The sequence below is a fragment of the Mesoplodon mirus genome (assembly GCF_964341445.2).
Source record: "Mesoplodon mirus genome assembly, chromosome: 2".
Lineage (NCBI taxonomy): Eukaryota > Metazoa > Chordata > Mammalia > Artiodactyla > Ziphiidae > Mesoplodon > Mesoplodon mirus.
Genome location: NC_138977.1, coordinates 193488556 through 193508763, shown reverse-complemented (window position 1 = coordinate 193508763; position 20208 = coordinate 193488556). Strand labels below are relative to the sequence as shown.

At 35.7% G+C, this 20208-nt stretch overlaps 2 protein-coding genes across 14 annotated transcripts in view; one reads left to right on the top strand and one right to left on the bottom strand.

Annotated features, from left to right (window-relative positions):
• The window catches only part of KIF20B (kinesin family member 20B), a 72693-nt gene extending 52751 nt beyond the window's left edge, over nt 1–19942 (bottom strand). For 5 of the 12 annotated variants that reach the window (XM_082611770.1, XM_082611778.1, XM_082611779.1 and 2 more), the window contains exons 1-14: nt 19789–19942; nt 18708–18833; nt 16450–16597; nt 10244–10330; nt 10026–10142; nt 9106–9244; nt 8001–8185; nt 6154–6190; nt 5461–5688; nt 3800–3911; nt 2710–2781; nt 2479–2625; nt 1664–1826; nt 816–1106 (exon numbers count right to left, since the gene is read on the bottom strand). In XM_082611770.1, coding sequence (XP_082467896.1) covers nt 816–1106; nt 1664–1826; nt 2479–2625; nt 2710–2781; nt 3800–3911; nt 5461–5688; nt 6154–6190; nt 8001–8185; nt 9106–9244; nt 10026–10142; nt 10244–10330; nt 16450–16597; nt 18708–18760 — 1779 coding nt within the window. In that variant the 5' untranslated portion in view covers nt 18761–18833; nt 19789–19942. Of the gene's footprint in view, nt 1–815; nt 1107–1663; nt 1827–2478; nt 2626–2709; nt 2782–3799; nt 3912–5460; nt 5689–6153; nt 6191–8000; nt 8186–9105; nt 9245–10025; nt 10143–10243; nt 10331–16449; nt 16598–18707; nt 18834–19373; nt 19534–19556; nt 19576–19783 lie in introns of those variants that run through there. The other 7 variants (XM_082611781.1, XM_082611773.1, XM_082611775.1 and 4 more) reach the window with 6 other exon arrangements.
• Nucleotides 19943–20073: 131 nt separating this feature from the next.
• Nucleotides 20074–20208, top strand: part of LOC309798851 (uncharacterized protein) — a 35635-nt gene continuing 35500 nt past the window's right edge. For both annotated transcript variants that reach the window (XR_014293241.1, XR_014293242.1), the window contains exon 1: nt 20074–20203. The gene's annotated coding sequence lies outside the window, so the exon portion shown is untranslated. The remainder of the gene's footprint in view (nt 20204–20208) is intronic.

Here is a 20208-nt window from a genome sequence, read left to right as displayed (position 1 = left end):
CATGGTGTCAAAGCATCTTCACAGATGATACGCTTTTACAATGAAAAGAGATCTAAACACAAAACCTTAACCAAATGAGCAAAATTTGGCATCACCAAAAATGGGGAAATCAGACATCAGCTGCCTCCTGATGTGATGTAATGGGAAATTGACAACTTCACCTATATAATAGGCTTACCTAAAGTGTTAAACCTGAATCAGGAAATAATAAGACAGATCCAGACTGGAGATATTCTACAAGACAACTAACCACAATTTTTCAAAAACATCGACACTAGATTAGAGATTAACTAAAGAAACATGATAATCAAAAGCAATGTATTAACTTTGGTTGCAGATCAATAACAAAGTGGCTATAAAGGAAATACTGACCACTGGATAAATCTCAATATGGACAATATAACATTATGTTAATGTATCAATGTGAAATTGCTTAGGCATGAAAATGGTCTTTTGATCATGAGGAGAATGTCTACGTGCTTGGGAAACATGCTGAAGTAGTTATCTGCAAGGTGTCATTGTGTCTGCATCTTGTTTTCAAATGATACACGAAAAAGATGTGTATTCACACACTCACAGAAAAAGAATTAAAGTAAATACGATAAAATGTTAACAACTGGCAAATTCAGGTGAAGTGCAAATGTGTATTCATTGTATTATTCTTTCTGTGGATGTGAAAATTTTCAAAACATGAAGATGAAAGACAAAATTAGTGTATTGTTAAAAAAATGAGACAAACAGCCTTAAGAATTATTAACCCTAACTTCAGAATAATAAATAAATCAACTTTAGAAGTATGAGTTCTTAATACATACTCTCTTCTCCTCATGGCTACTGAAAGTCTTATCATCCTCTAATGTTTTATCTAGATCTTCATCAGTAAATTCACTTTCCACATTTTGCTTTTCTTCAGCTTTTTCTAGATCCTCAACCAAATCTTCATCTTCCACCACATCTTCTAGACTACTTTCCCATGAAATTGTGGATCTTTTTTCATTTAGTATTTTATTATCTGAACTATTAATATCTAGTGATACATCTTGAGAAGATTTGACAGGTCCAAATGATTTCTCTTGAGAGGAATTTAAAGTGTCTGGAACACAAACCTGTTAAAATATTCAATGTAACTCTTAAAACAGAAAAGGCAAGAACTGTCCACACAAAACAAAAATTTTATAAATTTAAGTCAAATGACAACTTGAGAATTAAAAAACAAAAACAATGCAAACAAACATGCAAGAAGGAATTAGCATCCTTAAATAAATATTTGATAAGAAAAAAGCTAATTACACACGTATACTACAGATAAATTTACTTTCCTGGGTTAAGTTCTTAGTATCAATACTATTCCTAGCAGGGGGTTTCCTGATTAGCCACTAAATGAACCAGATGGACAGCAGAGCTGACAATTTGCTGCAAGAATTAGTCGAAATTTGTAATGGGTAAGTTTATTTATTACTGAGGTCATTTTACTCTTAAGCAGGGGTTACTTTCAATATTTTTCCTATGTCCTACTACTTGATCAAATATTACATTTTAAATTTTCAATTATTTTCTAGGTTTAGAGCTAGTGCAAAATGCATTACCTACTCCAAGAAAAAAATAATTAATACTCTAATGATAAGTAGCTTAATAAATTGTGCAGAAATTTAATTATATTTACTTTTTGTGCAATGGCTGAGAACTTCAACACATTGAGTGTCTCATCATAGGCAAGAAAACATTGGCTGATGTTGACAATCATACATATTTTCCCTTTACCATTGAAAAAACTTTGAAAATAGTGGGTCAGTTTACTTTCCCGGAAAGGCACATGCTGTTGAAACCTATGGAAAAATTTTTCAAAAAACTGTAAGTTAAAACAAATCTCATGAAGTCAGTATGCTGATAAATTTTACAAAGAAATAATATAGCTATCGTGGACTTAAATTCTAGGTTAATAATTAGTTCCACCTATAATAATCATTTTCTGTTTATTCATGTTGTTTTCTTTAAATACTACTACTAGTTATAATAGTAATTCTAATACTAGGCAAAATGTAAAGAAAGTCACATTGAATTGGGTTGTGTTTTCTAGTGTAGGCCAATTATACAATATATACATCTTAACTAGAAATGGTACAGGCTGATTCATAATTAATGCAGAAATCTATCACGTCTAGAAAACCAGAATGCATTAATAAGAATAACGTGGTTTTCGATGCTAAACCAGCATCATCAGAAGCTTACTATCCAAGATGTCTGTTGATATATATTTGCTATGGAAAATATTGTGTTTACTTGATGAGCCATTGGCATTGACTTTTTTTTTTATTTCTCTCATTTTTTTAATCCAAGATCTCTAAGTAATTTTAATTACAATCTATATATAGTCATAAGAAGCAAGTTAAAAATAAGAGAACTTTCTAAAACCAGCAAAGCTGAAGGTCTAAATATTATAATACTTAATATGCTAATAACATGTTCAGCAACTCTTACTTTGACTTTTCACTGTTCTTCAAAACATTGATACACTTTCCCAGAGTCAATAAAGAAGTGTTGATGTTCCCAGTCTCTCTTAACCTTTCACCTTCATTCTGTGTCTTCATGCTTCGTTCTGAACCAGCAAGATCACATAAAGACAATCTAAAAAAAAAAAAAAAAACCTTAAAAAATTCTTCAAAACAAAACAATTCAGAATAATTACGACTTAAAGAATGCTCAACTTACTCACTGACTCGCATTACACGAGGCATTTCCGATTCTTCAATCTGTAATACTCTAATAGTGAATATGCTGTGACTGAAAGAAGTAAACAAAGATCAAATATTATCATTCACTTTTAATTTCTGCATTCTAAATAGGAGAGACAAGCATCTAAATCAACATCTATTTATATCCTAATACTAGCCACAGCTCCAGCACTGCATTCTCCGACTAGCTGTCAGATATTTCAATTCAGTGCTCCACTATCACCTACATACCACCCAACTACCTAAAACCAAATACCTTATCTTTCTTGCACTTAGCCCCAAATCCTTCAAACCTACTCCTCTTATTTCTATTAATGAAATCATTTATAATAAAGTCTCAATCTGCTTGCAAAGATATTACTAATTAAAATGGTATTATTTACAGCTAATCTACTTTGAATATATAGCTAAAGCAAAGTATATATCTGGCCTAAATACAGGCTTATCTGGATTATATATTACCTTCACTACACACATGGGGGACAGGGCTCTTTCCCCCTTAAGAGAAAACCTGTTTTAAGTATAAACTTACACTTATTTTCTTTTGTCTCTCATCCACCAATCCCTTCCATCAAAAACATCCTTCCTTTTTTTTAGCTATACAAAAACATATCTTACATATATATATGATATGTATATCACATATGATATATGATACATGATATGTATATCATATCATATATCATAAACATTAAAAAAAAAATCCTACCTTAGCCCTTTTGAGATTCTGGCCCAACTCAGTATGCATACAGTGTCTGTGTTCATGGGGTAAGTAGGAAAAACACAGAGAAAAGTCCACCGTTTCAGGTAACTAAAATACTGAGCTTAGATATTCACATACAGAAAGAGTAAAAATACCTCAGACTGAGTGTAAAGTAGTAAATCTTACTTTAGAACAAGAAACAGTCCTGATAATCTTATGTGTTTAGTGCTCTTCAGTTTACAGAATGTTTTTATGCCTATGAATTCATTTAATATATCAGAGAACCTACTGTCCACTTTAATCTTAAATTAGTTGTGTTTAAATTAGCACACCTCAGGCTTACACCACAGGGTTTACTCCTTACCTTCTACTGGAAGCATTGTTCAGTTTTGTGAAAGCAACACTCTGGTGCTTTATTCCTAGTTTTAAAAGTCTATATGCTTCTTTGGAATCAGATACTTGAACCCACTGTAGATCTTTAAAAAATAAAGAGGACACATCAATTTATAAAAACACAGCATTTGCAGTACAATGTAATCTCTTTGAAGATATGTAATCTCTTTCCCAAAGACATATAATAAAATCTTTCTTTTAATAACACGCCCTAGGTATAGTCAACTCAGCTATTCCATACTCCATTAGAAAAGAAGTACACAAGGGACTTCCCTGGTGGTGTAGTGGTTAAGAATCCGCCTTCCAATGCAGGGGACGTGGTTTCGATCTCTGGTCGGGGTACTCAGATCCCACACGCCATGGGGCAACTAAGCCCGCACGCTCTAGAGCCCATGCGCCCCAACTAGAGAGAAGCCCACGCGCTGCAACGAAGATCCCGCATGCTGCAACTAAGACCCAATGCAGCCAAATAAATAAATATATATATATATATATAAAGCAGTACACAAGAAGAGGATATTATAATGATTTTCCAGTATTTAAGTAGTACAAACACAGAAAGTAAATGTTCTTCAACAGAATCTGCCGAAGGGAAAATTAAAAATAGGTAAGATTCCTTAGAATTAGACATCCAGAAAAAAAAAAAGACAAAATACATTACAGATTAAACCTAGAAAATTACCTAGCTATGAGACATTATAGACTGCAATTCATTTGTGAGCCATGAAGTCAAATTTATTGAGTCACAACTAGCATTTTGTAAAAATGAAGTACAATATAGAAAACAACAAAGTGCATTCCTTGTAGTAAGGGTAAGTATAATTAATGAAACTTCAATTGTATATACGTATATATATACATATGCAGGTACAGGATCATGATGTTATTAATATGTATTTCCTACTGTGGGGTAGTGATTTTTAAAAGGTTGGAAAAACAGCACTATGGGACAGAAACATTTACTGATACATGGCTCTGAAGTTTGAATACTGTTACAAAGCAGCAGAATAATGTGAATACTCACACACACAGCTTTTCCCATCCCCTAAAATCCAATCAATAATACTCTAGCAAATACAACATTAAACTAGACCCCTTTACCTTCAAGTTTAATTAACATACCAAAACATACTTTCAAAGCACAAACTATTATCTTCATGTTAATAATCAGTATACAGGACTTCCCTGGTGGTGAAGTGGTTAAGAATCCGCCTGCCAATGCAGGGGATATGGGTTCGAGCCCTGGTCCAGGAAGATCCCACATGCCACAGAGCAACTAAGCCCGAGCGCCACAACTACTCAGCCTGTGCTCTAGAGCCCACGAGCCACAACTACTGAGCCCATGTGCCACAACTACACAAGCCCACGTGCCTAGAGCCCATGCTCTGCAACAAGAGAAGCCACTGCAATGAGAAACCCGTGCACTGCAACAAAGAGCAGTCCCTGCTCGCCACAACTAGAGAAAGTCCGTGCACAGCAACAAAGACCCAATGCGGCCAAAAATAGATAGATAAAAAATAAAAAAATAAAAAATAATTAGTATAAAAAATTTCAATTTCCAGTCTGCTTTCCCATAACAAAGTCTAGAAAGGAATTTCAGAGCAATAAAGTAAAAAATACTCATTAGTATACCTTTTATAAAAGAATAGCCCTTTACATCTTGGGAAAGGCGTAGCATCTTTCTCTTTTGGAATTTAGATGAGACAGGAACAAACAAATCATAAATACATTCATTGTAAATCTCAAAGAAAGAAACCCACACAGAAAATTTTATATTATTATCCATATTCAAGCTTGCGTGTTCACAGTCTCTCATGGACTCTTCAAACTCTGGGATATTCAAAGAGTTTGTTAAACTTCCTACAGAAAATAAAAAAGATAATCACAAAATTAAATGAGACAATAGGATAGATCAAGACTCCTAGACTTGAAAAACTAAGTATCCTTAATCTTTTGACCAGCAATGTTAAAAATTTTTTGGACCAAAGCAGATATAAATATTTGTATTAACCAAAATCCGCTTATCTTTCTTTTCTTTTCTGCAAATACACTAATAAACGTAAAAATAATTTTACGCAAAAATTAAACATAAAGGACAAAGGAAAAATAGTGTCTGTCTCGAAACAACATGAAAGTTAACCAGTGAAAGGGACTTATTTATTAAGTCAAAATAAAACTTTACAATGACTGATATTTCATATAGTTATGTACCATTTTCCAAGTATTACTGTTTATTAAAGAAATTAAATCACCAGAAGTGATTCAAAAATTAAAAGCTTTCCAAATAATCAACATTTTAAAAGTAAATGAGAAAAGAAACCTTACCATAAAGAGTATCATAACTATCATTATGCATAACAACCTGAAAAAGATTTTTTTTAAAAAATTAAAAAACATTGTTAGTTAAGATTAAATAATCAGTTTATTAATTACCTATCCAAGTAAGTCACCTGCCTTTCATCTACTCAATTCAACGACCTCTATTAATTTCCTTCCTAGTGAAATAATACATTCTAATAATAGGAAATTTGGGAAACTACAGAAAATATTAAAAAGAATATCATCATATATAATCACTGCCACTCAGAGGCAATTACTAGTAAAATTTCAATATATTCCCTTCTATATTTTTCCCCACACTTATTCCATTGTAAGCTTTTTCTCTATATAATTAAAAATTATTTGTAAACATTTGGTGGCTGCCTAACTAAAGAGATGTGATGTGAAATGACTTAACTAAATAATACTAAGATAAACATCTTAATATATTATTTTTTTCTTCTGTAATTTAATTGTTCCCTTAGACTATATACCTAAATATGAATTGGTGGATGAAAATATGAACGTTTTTTAAAGTTCTCACTCTTAGTATAGTATTGCCAAATTGCTTTGGAGAGACACATTTTACAATCAATATATGAAAGTGAAAGTGTGTATCTCACATCATACACCTGAAACTTCTATAATATTGTACCTCGACTATGCCTCAATAAAACGAACTTTTAAAAAAAGTGCATATCTCAAGTTTTTAAAATTTTAATAATTTCATAGGCAAAATAATATTTTGTTTTAACTAGGTAACTTGTTAGGGAAAGTTTTTTTCATTATTAATGACTTTAATTTCCTCTATGAATTATCCATGCAATTATCCACCAATCTCCATAAATTTTTTTGAAATACTCATTATTTTACTTGCAGAGACCATGATCATGGATTCTGAACTTTGCTCTCCACTGAGCAACAATATTTTATTACCTTGAAACACTGATTTCTAAATTACTTTAAGAAGAAAATCCCCATCAGTGTTTTGAACATATTTATAAAGACTGTTAATAGTTTTTAACAGTTTTAAATAGATAAAATAAATATCTGAAAGCATAACACAAAATCCACAAGGCAAAGAAGGAATAAATAGACAAGTATACTTTATAAAAAAATTTTTTTAATAAAAAACCATTAAAAAGAAGAAAGAGGAAAAAACATAACCTAACAGATAAGACACGTGAATTAAGGTAGTAAGAGATTTACGACATGTTAAATAAAAGAGCAAGTTACAGAATGTCTGTATAATAAAATCTCATTTTTGTTAAAAAAAAAAATAGACCATATCCTACATATAGAGAAAAAGATATGAAGACATATGCAACTATATATGACTATGTTTGTGTGTGTATACATAGACACATACAGAAAGCTCTGTACATAGATTTTTTTGTGTGTACAGAGAGAAAAAGATCAAAAAGGATATGTTCATATCTGCTGATACTGGTTTTCTCTTCAGGAATGGAATTATAGGAAATTTTCACTTTTATTTTTCACATCCTCTTGTTTAGATTTTGTGTATACATATTAGTTTTACAATTAAAAAAAAGAATTTTTAAAAATCATTATATATATAAAAACAAAAAAATCATTATATAGAGAGTTGCTGTTTCTACAGCAACCAAAAAAGATTTAAGAACCATTTACATTTGTATTGTTTAAACATTTCTGCTGTTTGTACAGTATGAAATAAGAAGAGATGACTTCAAAAAAGCTTTTAATACTTTTCTCAAAAAGAAAAGACAATAGCCACAAGCACCACAAAACAGTCCAATACAGGCTGAAACAAACTAAAGAGCTACTCAAAGGTCAGGATTATGTATATTTTACATACTAAAATACTCCCATACCTCTTTAATTTGTCGAAGCAATGCACTTTTGCTAGCTACTTCTTCTTTCTCTTGGTCTGGTGATAAACGTAAGTATTCTCTGGACCTATGTGGTTTAAGGGTCATCTTTGTACACAGTCTTTCCTGAAGACTATCAAATAATACATTCAAAGTTCGAGGTAGAATGCCAATATTTTCTTCTGTGCCTATGAAAAGAATTTTTGTTTTATACTCTCTTAGAGTACAAGAAAAGAGGAAAAAAACATTCTTGAACTACCAAGGCTCCTTTTATACCACTAACAGGCAAGAGTAAAAAGCTGAGACAAAAGTGAGAGAAGTTGAAGGATTACTCGGTTTTCCATCATTTTGGTCTTCACTGTATAATTGACATTTTATCAACTATTATTCTGATGCAAAACCTGAAATTTTACATTCAGATCAGGCTTTAAGATTGGCTATCATTCATTATCACAAAGTATAAAAGTAAAATAAAATATAAAGTGTTTCCCTGGTTATCCATGCTTAATTCCCTATGTTGCATCAACCCTTGTTCTAAGGTTTTTTTTTAATTAATTAATTTATTTATTTTTGGCTGTGTTGGGTCTTCGTTGCTGCACACGGGCTTTCTCTAGTTGCTACAAGCAGGGGCTACTCTTCGCTGTGGTGCGTGGGCTTCTCACTGAAGTGGCTTCTCTTGCTGCAGAGCATGGGCTCTAGGTGCATGGGTTTCCTTAGTTCTGGCACACTGGCTCAGTAGCTGTGGCTCACGGGGTCTTGAGAGCAGCCTCAGTAGTTGTGGCACACAGGCTTAGCTGCTTCGTGGCATGTGGGATCTTCCCAGACCAGAGCTTGAATCTGTGTCCCCTGCATTGGTAGGCGGATTCTTAACCACTGCACCACCAGGGAAGCCCCCTTCTGAGTTTCTATCATCATGTAATTCTCTACATATGGGTAAAGTAGTCGATCTGAATTAAAAGCCATTGGCAATACACATTCAATATGCTATTACTATTAAAAATGGAGCAAATGTGCTAGGCAATGGAAACATAACTATAAGAAGTATTATGAAAATGAGTACATTATTAGCGCCTCTTTTTTCCTTTCTAGCAAAAATAAAACTATTTACCTTGAAATGTATAAGTTTTTCCTGAATTGGTTAGCCCATAAGTAAAAATCAGCCGACTCTGTCCTTTCAAGAGGTCTTTAACTGGCTGTAGAATGCAACCCTGGAAGAATTCCTTCTGTGTAGTTTCTGGGCCAAAAACCTAAACAAGCATTTAAAAAAAAAATCTTTTTAGAATATTCAAGTTAATATTCACAATGAGTTCTACCCTTTCATGTTTTTAATATTTAAAAGATTTGTCCTACAAGATTCATTCTTAAAATAGTTGCCATATCCCCAATTCCCACAAATACACCTGCTAGTTTAACTACTTTCAGAAAGCTTTCAGGATAGAAATCTGACTCAACCAATAATTTTTTTTTTTTTTTTTTTTTTTTTTTTGGCTGTGTTGGGTCTTCGTTTCTACGCGAGGGCTTTCTCTAGTTGTGGCAAGCGGGAGCCACTCTTCATCGCAGTGCGCGGGCCTTTCACTGTCGCTTCCTCTCTTGTCGCGGAGCACAGGCTCCAGAGGCGCAGGCTCAGTAGTTGTGGCTCACGGGCCCTGTTGCTCCGCGGCATGTGGGATTTTCCCAGACCAGGGCTCGAACCCGTGTGTCCTGCACTGGCAGGCAGATTCTCAACCACTGCGCCACCAGGGAAGCCCCCAACCAATAACTTTTCACGTAGATTTTGAAAAGGATACTACCCTCCACCAAAAAAAGATTGCAAAAACTCTACAAAGATTTTCTCACTTCCAATTATATATGTACACACCTGAAATTTGAGTCCTACCATTAAGAAAAAAATACCAGTACCTAAGATCTAAGTTTCATAAGCACAAGATGTACATAGTTCATTATATACAATTAGGTAGCAATTTAGCCCAAGCCAAGTTTCTTTTCCTGAAAAGAAAAATCTTCCATTTCACATGGGTACCTACCTACCTTGGAAAAACTGAATGTCTGTGCCATCTGCCCAGAGCTTTTCTCACTTAAGCGACCAAGGATACTTTGAGGATCCTTCAGCACAATGGTCTGTGAATCCAGAATATACACGCAGGCCTAGAACACAAATAAATAAATAAAAACTAACAATAAGTAAATTAAAACAATGGTATTTTGCCCATTTAATGGAAGTAAAACATATTAAATTCAACACAAACCTCAGACTCATGTTCTTTTTCTGACTGTGTGAATGGTCTTACTCGAAGACAAACCTGGAGATAATCTTTGGATTCCAAACTGTTTGCCTTAAAAGGAGAAAATATTTAAAAAATAAAAAATATGGCTTTTCAGAGATCATCTTTCTTTAAAGTGGCTGACTGCTATAAAACAATCTGAGATATAAGACAAACCCACAGCCAACATCGTCCTCAATGGTGGAAAACTGAAACCATTTCCACTAAGATCAGGAACAAGACAAGGCTTCCCACTCTCACCACTCTTATTCAACTTAGTTTTGGAAGTTTTAGCCACAGCAATCAGAGAAGAAAAGGAAATAAAAGGAATCCAAATTGGAAAAGAAGAAGTAAAGCTGTCACTGTTTGCAGATGACATGATACTATACATAGAGAATCCTAAAGATGCTACCAGAAAACTACTAGAGCTAATCAATGAATTTGGTAAAGTAGCAGGATACAAAATTAATGCACAGAAATCTCTGGCATTCCTGTACACTAATGATGAAAAATCTGAAAGTGAAATCAAGAAAACACTCCCATTTACCATTGCAACAAAAAGAATAAAATATCTAGGAATAGGGGCTTCCCTGGTGGCGCAGTGGTTGAGAGTCTGCCTGCCGATGGAGGGGACGCGGGTTCGTGCCCCGGTCTGGGAGGATCCCACGTGCCGCGGAGCGGCTGGGCCCGTGAGCCATGGCCGCTGGGCCTGCGTGTCCGGGGCCTGTGCTCTGCGGCGGGAGAGGCCACAGCAGTGAGAGGCCCGCGTACCACAAAAAAAAAAAAAAAAAAAAAAAAAAAAAAATCTAGGAATAAACCTACCTAAGGAGACAAAAGACCTGTATGCAGAAAATTATAAAACACTGATGAAAGAAATTAAAGATGACACAAATAGATGGAGAGATATACCATGCTCCTGGATTGGAAGAATCAATATTGTGAAAATGACTCTACTACCCAAACCAATCTACAGATTCAATGCAATCCCTATCAAACTACCACTGGCATTTTTCACAGAACTAGAACAAAAAGTTTCAAAATTTGTTTGGAAAAACAAAAGACCCCGAATAGCCAAAGCAATCTTGAGAACGAAAAACGGAGCTGGAGGAATCAGACTCCCTGACTTCAGACTATACTACAAAGCTACAGTAATCAAGACAGTGTGGTACTGGCACAAAAACAGAAAGATAGATCAATGGAACAGGATAGAAAGCCCAGAGATAAACCCACGCACATATGGTCAACTTATCTTTGATAAAGGAGGCAGGAATGTACAGTGGAGAAAGGACAGCCTCTTCAATAAGTGGTGCTGGGAAAACTGGACAGGGACATGTAAAAGTATGAGATTAGATCACTCCCTAACACCATCCACAAAAATAAGCTCAAAATGGATTAAAGACCTAAATGTAAGGCCAGAAACTATCAAACTCTTAGAGGAAAACATAGGCAGAACACTCTATGACATAAATCACAGCAAGATCCTTTTGGACCCACCTCCTAGAGAAATGGAAATAAAAACAAAGATAAACAAATGAGACCTAATGAAACTTCAAAACTTTTGCACAGCAAAGGAAACCATAAACAAGACCAAAAGACAACCCTCAGAATGGGAGAAAATATTTGCAAATGAAGCAACTGACAAAGGATTAATCTCCAGAATTTATAAACAGCTCATGCAGCTCAATAGCAAAAACACAAACAACCCAATCCAAAAATGGGCAGAAGACTTAAATAGGCATTTCTCCAAAGAAGATATACAGACTGCCAACAAACACATGAAAGAATGCTCAACATCATTAATCATCAGAGAAATGCAAATCAAAACTACTAAGAGACATCATCTCACACCAGTCAGAATGGCCATCATCAAGAAATCTAGAAACAATAAATGCTGGAGAGGGTGTGGAGAAAAGGGAACACTCTTGCACTGCTGGTGGGAATGTGAATTGGTACAGCCACTATGGAGAACAGTATGGAGGTTCCTTAAAAAACTACAAATAGAACTACCATATGACCCAGCAATCCCACTACTGGGCATATACCCTGAGAAAACCATATTTCAAAAAGAGTCATGTACCAAAATGTTCATTGCAGCTCTATTTACAATAGCCCGGAGATGGAAACAACCTAAGTGTCCATCATCTGATGAATGGATAAAGAAGATGTGCCACATATATACAATGGAATATTACTCAGCCATAAAAGAAATGAAATTGAGCTATTTGTAATGAGGTGGATGGACCTAGAGTCTGTCATACAGAGTGAAGTAAGTCAGAAAGAGAAAGACAAGTACCGTATGCTAACACATATATATGGAATTTAAGAAAAAAAAATGTCATGAAGAACCTAGGGGTAAAACAGGAATAAAGACACAGACCTACTAGAGAATGGACTTGAGGATATGGGGACGGGGAAGGGTAAGCTGTGACAAAGCGAGAGAGAGGCATGGACATATATATACTACCAAACGTAAGGTAGATAGCTAATGGGAAGCAGCCGCATAGCACAGGGAGATCAGCTTGTTGCTTTGTGACCTACTGGAGGGGTGGGATAGGGAGGGTGGGAGGGAGGGAGACACAAGAGGGAAGGGATATGGGAACAGATGTATATGTATGACTGATTCACTTTGTTATAAAGCAGAAAGTAATACACCAATGTGAAGCAAAAAAAACAAAAACAATACAAATAACAAGGCTCTAAGTCACTAAAACACAGAAGTGTAGAATAAATCACAAGTAACCAGAAGGTTACTGTACCTTCACTGTACCTTCTGCTCATTTTTGCTGTAAACATAAAACTGTTCTAAAAAATAGTCTGTTTAAAAACAAACAAATAAATAAATAGATTGATGACACTAAGTGTTGGTGAGGATGTGGAGAAACTCAACTCTCCTACACTGCTGCTGAGAATATAAAATGCTATTATCACTTGGGAAAAGTTTGGTAGTTTCTTAAAAATGATCCAGCCATTCCAATCCTAGGTATTTACCCAAGGGAAAAAAAATAAAGGAAATATATGTCCATACAAAGATTTGTACACAGAAGTTCCTAGAAGCTTTGTAATAGCCAGAAACTATAAACACAAATGTCCCTCAGCAAGTGAACGGATAAACGGATAAACAAATTGTAGCATATCTAAATAATGGACAATAAAAAGGAATTACCTATTGATACATACAACATGCATAAAACTCAAAATAATTATGCTTAGTAAGAAAAGAGTACATACTTATGATTACATTTATATAAAGCTCTAGAAGTACAAACTAATGTTTGATCAGCGGTTACTTGGAGGTGTGATGGGAGGGAGGGATTACAAGGAGGCACAAAGAAACTTTTAGGAGTAATGGAAATATTCACTATCTTGACAGTAGTGACAGTCTCACAAGCATATGCATTATGTCAAAACTTGTCAAAGACTATACTTCAAATATGTACAGTTTATTGTATCTTAATTTTACTTTAATAAAGCTGTTAAATATATAATTTACAATAGCATCAAATGTCATGAAATGCTTAAGAATATATTTAACAAAAGATATTGAAGGCCCCTACACTGGCCTTCAACAAAAGAAGTATGAAACATTGCTAAAACCTTAAAGACCTAAATAAATTGAGAAATATACCACAATCATGAATTAAAACTCTCCAATATCATTAAACTATCAATTCTCTCCAAACTGATTCATAGATTCAATGCAAACCCAGTCAAAAATCCCAGTAGGCTGTTTTGTAGAAACTGGTTAAGTCAATTCTAAAATTTACGAATATATTTACAAAGAACCTAGAAAAGGCAAAATATTCCTAAAAAAGAAAAGCAAAGTTAGAGAATTCATACTACCTGATTTCATGTATTATTATAAACCTACAGAAATAGACAGTGAAGTATAGGCATAAGGATAAGCAAATAGGTCAATGAAAGAGAATAATCCAGAAATAGATCCACACATAGATACCCAGCCATTTGATTATCAATAAAGACACCAAAACAATTTAATGGGGAAAAGAAAGTCTCTTCAACACATAATGTTAAAGTAACTAGATAAATGGAGGTTAAAAAAAAAAATCAACCAACCAATCAACCTGGATCCCTACATCAACTATACACAAAAACTAATTCAAGATGGATAACAAATATAACCATTAAAACAAAAGCTCTAAGCATTTCTAGAAGAAAATGTTTTAAAAAACCTTCACCACCTTGGGCAAAGATTTCTTAGGACTTACAAAAGAAATCACTGTAAAAGAAAAAAAAGTTAAATTAGACTTCTTTAAAATTAAAAACCTCTATTAATCAAGACACTATTGATCTGATAAAGGATATGTATCTACAATGCATGAAGAACTCTCACAAATCAGTAATAAGACAAACAACCTAATTTTTTTAAGTAGGGAAATTATTTGAAGAGACATTTTACAAGAGAAGGTATAGGAATAGCCAAGAAATACTTGAAAAAGTGCTCATTTCGGGAAATGCAGACTAGAACCACAACAAGGTACTACTACACACTCATAAAATTACCAAGGGTTGGCAAAGAGGTGGAAGAACTGGAACCTGCATACGTTGCTGGTGCTGGTACAGTCCCTTTGGAAAACAGTTTCAGTTTTCCTATGAAGTTAAATATGCACTTACCATGTGACCCACAATTACTCCTAAGTATCTACCCAAGAGAAATGAAAACATAAGTTCACAGAGAGGCTTGCACATAAACGTTCAGAGAAGCATTATTTATAATGGCCCCAAAATGGAAATCACTCATATGTCCATCAAACTATAAATGGATATGTGGCATATCTGTACAATGAACTACTATTCAGCAATAAAAAGTAACAAATTACTGACACATGGTACGTGATGGATCTCAAAAACATCGTGCTAAGTAGGGATCAGCAAATTTTTTGTGTGTAAAGAAACACTTAATATTTTAGGCTCTACAGGCTCTACAGTCTGTCACAACTACTCAACTCTGCCACTCTGTTGCAAAAGCAGACCTAGAAAATAAGTAAACCAATGAATATGACTTGTGATATTTGAATTTCATATAATTTTTACATCATGAAACATGATTTTTCTTTTGACTCTTTTTCTTCAACCATTTAAAAATATAAAAACCATTCTTAGCTTGTAAGCAATACAAAAACAGGAAATACAAAACCAGGCCATTATTTACCAACCCTTGTATTATGTGAAGGAAGGCACACACAAAAGTCTAGTAATGTATAATTCCATTTATACACCAAGAGGCATTTATCCCTTCCTCTCTTCTTTATCTATGATTAAATGAGCTAAAGTAAAAGAGCCTAGCACATTATGGGTATTAAATAATTATTATCCTTTTATCTATGTTCCCTATACTCCTCTTTCCCCCTCCATCTTTCTTTATAAAATGGGTTAGTCCATCTCTCTAAGACATCGAAATTAATAATCTAATCTGTAATAAACAGAATATAAATGGATTGAAAGTAAATGTATAAGAAAAAGTCTATAAACACAGCAAACAGTGACAGTAGGTAGGGTAGTAGAAAGACTTATTTCTTAAACACTACTAAGTTAATTTTTTTTAATCTGCATTATTTTTTAAACTAAGGCCTGAAATTCCTAGGGGATAGTGGAATATTTTACATTTCTGAGGGAACCACAGCAGTACTTGACACATGTTGAACACCACGAACTATTAGCTTGAAAAAGTTCAGTTTCAACCTTAGATCACACTATTTCTTTTGATGATGTCATATCTTAGTGAAGCTGGATTTTCCAGTGGTGGTTGTGATAAAAAGCAAGTACGACCCCAAAACAATGAAGAACAGGAAATGCAGGTGGCAGTGTCTAATTTGATTCCAAAGCTTGAGAAGTTGTGCAGCACCCAAAATGCACATATAGCCCATTAGTAAGTAACCGTGGTTATTGAAAACTAATATTTAAAAATTTCATAAGTTATTTTTTCCTCAAATGGCTACTAGGTCAGGGCATAAATAGTCATTAAGATGTCTCCACCTACTATGTGAAAAGGAACTGTTATGTATTTAGGGCACCATGAAAAAATTGCTGAGATAGAAGTTTGCCTTAAAGCTACAAAGTTTGGAAAGCTCTGCTCTAGTTGTACCTGTCCACAAGTGTGTGTGTGTGTATGTGTGTGTGTGCCCATTTGCTCTCAATCATGATAATCAACATAATACTTTTCTTGTACTTACCTCAGTGCTTGAAGCAACTAAGGAAAATTCGCGAGAGAGGTCAAGCTTAATGCCATCAAAATTTATTTCCGAAGGCCTTGCAACTGGGTCAGCACTGAAAACATAAGATGGTCTAGGCACCCCATCTTGATTTACATTAGATTCCATTCTGCAAGAATAACAGTAACTTCCTTAGATAACCTTAATAAATCAGCATATAAGCTATCCATAGTTTATAAAGTCTGTGAGTCCAGCCCACTACTTCTTGCCATGTAACTACATTTCCAAAAGGAAAACATTAGACTATTTCATCTATAACATGATGACGCATGGAAAAGACAAAAGACAATTATTTACAGATTTAAATCAAATAATACTGGATACAGCCTACCACTACTATTCATGTGCTGCAACCTATGGGTAGATTTAGCCAAAGAGATTTCATGAGTAAAGGTAACCCATAAGGTAAGAGAGTATAAAACATTCAGACTCTGCCTGAAATCCTCTCAGAAATCAAACAGTAAGGGCGGAGTAAATTATAACCTTGTGTTATTTTAGTTATTTAGTGTCTTCTGGACAATTACTTTCAATTGAATTCTTCCAAATAATGCAAGTAAAAACTGAAATAACGTATGTGAACATATTCAAAACAGTACCTGATACCTCACAGGTCTTAAAAATTAAGGTGAACATGGAATAATGCATCAGTAAACTATTACAACTAAATTAAACATCAAGTCACTAAATTTAAAGGTAAACTTAGGGGTAACCTTCACTGATAAAATATTAACATTAAAACATTTACTGAGAACCTACTAGGTGAACAATACCAGGGAGAAATGGAGAGAGCACTCTATTCTTTGAATATTATGAAATATTCAGAACAGTGACTGCCCACTAGAGTTCCTGGTTCAGGAAGGTATTTAGTAATGGGCAACCATGGGTGTTAAATAAATGAGCCAAAGATGGCCCCTGTATACTGGCCCTGCATTACTTCTTCACATCAGGCCAAGATCATTAGTTCAAAAACCCACTGAGGTGTCAAACTCAAAGTTTTACACACCTGTTTGCTTTACATATAGCCAAAATAAGCTCATTTTTAGCCATGTAGAGCCCAACTGGTTCCCATATCCCAAGAAACTGCACCCAACCATCTGCCAGCCACAGATAAAATCTAGGACTATAAGACCCCAAGCCACTGCTACCCTTTGGAGTTCTCTGACATAGTGACTCCCTACTGAGCTACTGAGCAATATCACTTACACAGAGCTCCCTCTCCTATGACCCCCACCCCTCCCCAATTCCCTTACCCTCTTCCCCATCTAAGTGACTGGCCCTTCACTCTAGTCTCTCTGGAAAGTCTCATGCTGTGGGCAACTTCCCAAGCTCACAAAGTGCCTGTCAAAGTGCTACCCCAGTAAAGCTCCTCGTATGTTACTGCCACCTTGAGGTGTATCTTTTTCCTTGATCAGTCCTGAAACCCCCAAATTCAGTACAACAGGGCTGTTTTTGGTCTTGTTTTTCCTAAATTGCAAAAAGAGTTAAAGAAATTACACATTTACCTTCAACAAAACCCAGCAAGCTACAAGATCACCTAATCATACAATTAAGTAAGTTTAATATCTTTATTGCTTTTTAAATTGTATAATCAGTGATGTAATCAAAATGAGAAAATTACTTAAATGCAGTTTGATAGAGTATTTCAAACATGCAATTTATGGGTGAAAATTAAGAAAAAAGGTATCTGATAGAATAAAAAATAATCACTGATCTAGAATATGGGAGAAAAGTGTGCAAAAATATGAAAGTACTGGCTTGACATTTCATAACTCAAATTTCAGAGAAATGCCCAGGAAACTGGAAGGTAAGCTTCAATCTTTACCTTCAATTAATTTCTGGTTAAAAAAAAACACATTGATAAATCTTTTATGAAATTACTAAGTTAAAAAGAATATTGTACCCCCTTAAAAAAGTAAGGTTACAGTAGTTTGTACGTGCTCATATGTTCAGTTTTCAATGACTAAACTGCCTCTTAACAATTATAAAATTAATGAGATGTACTATCACTTCCTGTACTTTTAGTTAACTTCTACTTATGTGTGGCCTCCCTAACTAGACTAGGAACTTCTTGAGGGCAAGGACCTTGTCTTATACTACTCTGTATCCCCTACAACAAATTCAGAGATTTATGTAGTGATAAAAACTCCCTGCTATAGTGGCTTAATAATAATAAATAAAATCCTCTCTGCAAAAAAAAAAAAAAAAAAAATTGGTCTTACTCTTTTCTGATATTATCTTTAGCAACAGCAAGGTTCAAGACCTCCTTTCTCATTTCGGAAAGCTGTTCCCACGACTGAGAAACAGCATCTTTTATCTTCTCTCCAGTGAGGTTTCATGGTTGAAGACTGACAAAAAATAAAATCTGTTACTGAATGACGTTTCTGAATGTCATCCACAAAATATAGACTCAAAAAAAGTCTTCACAACTGATGAGTCCTTTACATTATTTTGCAAGCTGAAGTCTCAGGTCTTGGACATCTAATAAAAAGTACACACTGTTATGCTGCTTCGGGGTGAACATGCTACCTTGTTTTAAGAACAAAAACAAACCTGAGGTTGATCACCTTGGGGATTAAAAACAAGCTAACCTATAAGGCATGACCTTTTGTCAATTAGTCCTTCAGTAAGGAACATTAAAGAGCTGCACCAGGCAGGAATCACTGAGCCAAAAAGTAGAACGAGATGGGGGAAACCTCCCAAACTGGAGGATAACAGCAGTCATTGCACTCGTCACACACACCCCCTTCCGCTTAGCACTGCAAAAGCCCAAGAAGGGCGAGCCCCGGGCACCGGCAGCAGCCTGTAAAATAACTGCACAGACGGCCACCACAGGGCCCCCATCCCTCCCAAATAACAGCACGTCACTTGCCGAGCAAACTGCTCACCTTAGGGATTCAGGACACCAGATCTGGCAATGGACGCCTGATCCTCAACACTAACGGCAGCAACAATAAAAATATTAATGATTGCAAATACTTAGTGCCTGCTATACACCGGCACTTTCTAACAGGTTTACATATTATCATTTTATCGTCATAAGAGCCCGAAGAGGTAGGTTCTATCATTACCCGCTCTTGCAGATGAGGAAACTGGCCCAGAAAGATTAAAGACGTTGCCTTGCGTCACACAGCCAATAAGCGGCGGAGACCAGATTTAAACCCTAACGCGAGTACAACGGCTCAACCCCCCAGAGCGCACCCGGTGGCCCAGGCGTCTTCATTGCTCCGCAACCCAGTTCCTGAGGTGTCCCGAGCCCCGTTGGAAGGTGCTCACACTGGCTGAGACCTTTCCTCACCTCACCTGGTACGTGCGCAGTCCCCCACCTCCTTCCGCGTACCCTCACTTGCAAACTTTGCCCCGCCGGCCCAACCTGGGAGCAGCACCACGTTATTTTCGTTTTCAAATTCAAACGGAACGCTGGGAGTGGGCGGAGCTTCCGGAACGACGCTCCGGAGCGCCGCCGTCTAGAGCTGTGGGCTTCCCACCCGCTCCCGGGAGAAGCTTTCAAATTTGGGGGCGGGTCTCGGAATGCCGGGCGACCAATGGGCGGAAGCGGCCTCGTGAGCGGCCAGTGGGCGGAGCTTCCCTGGGGCTCTGCTTGCGGGGCTGGTTAGGGCGCTGCCTTGGGGCTGCGGTGGGTACCACCTTCTGTTGGCGGCGGCGCGGATCTCGGATTCCATCCTGGAGACAATAAAGACGTGGCGGAGGCCCCGAGGTGAG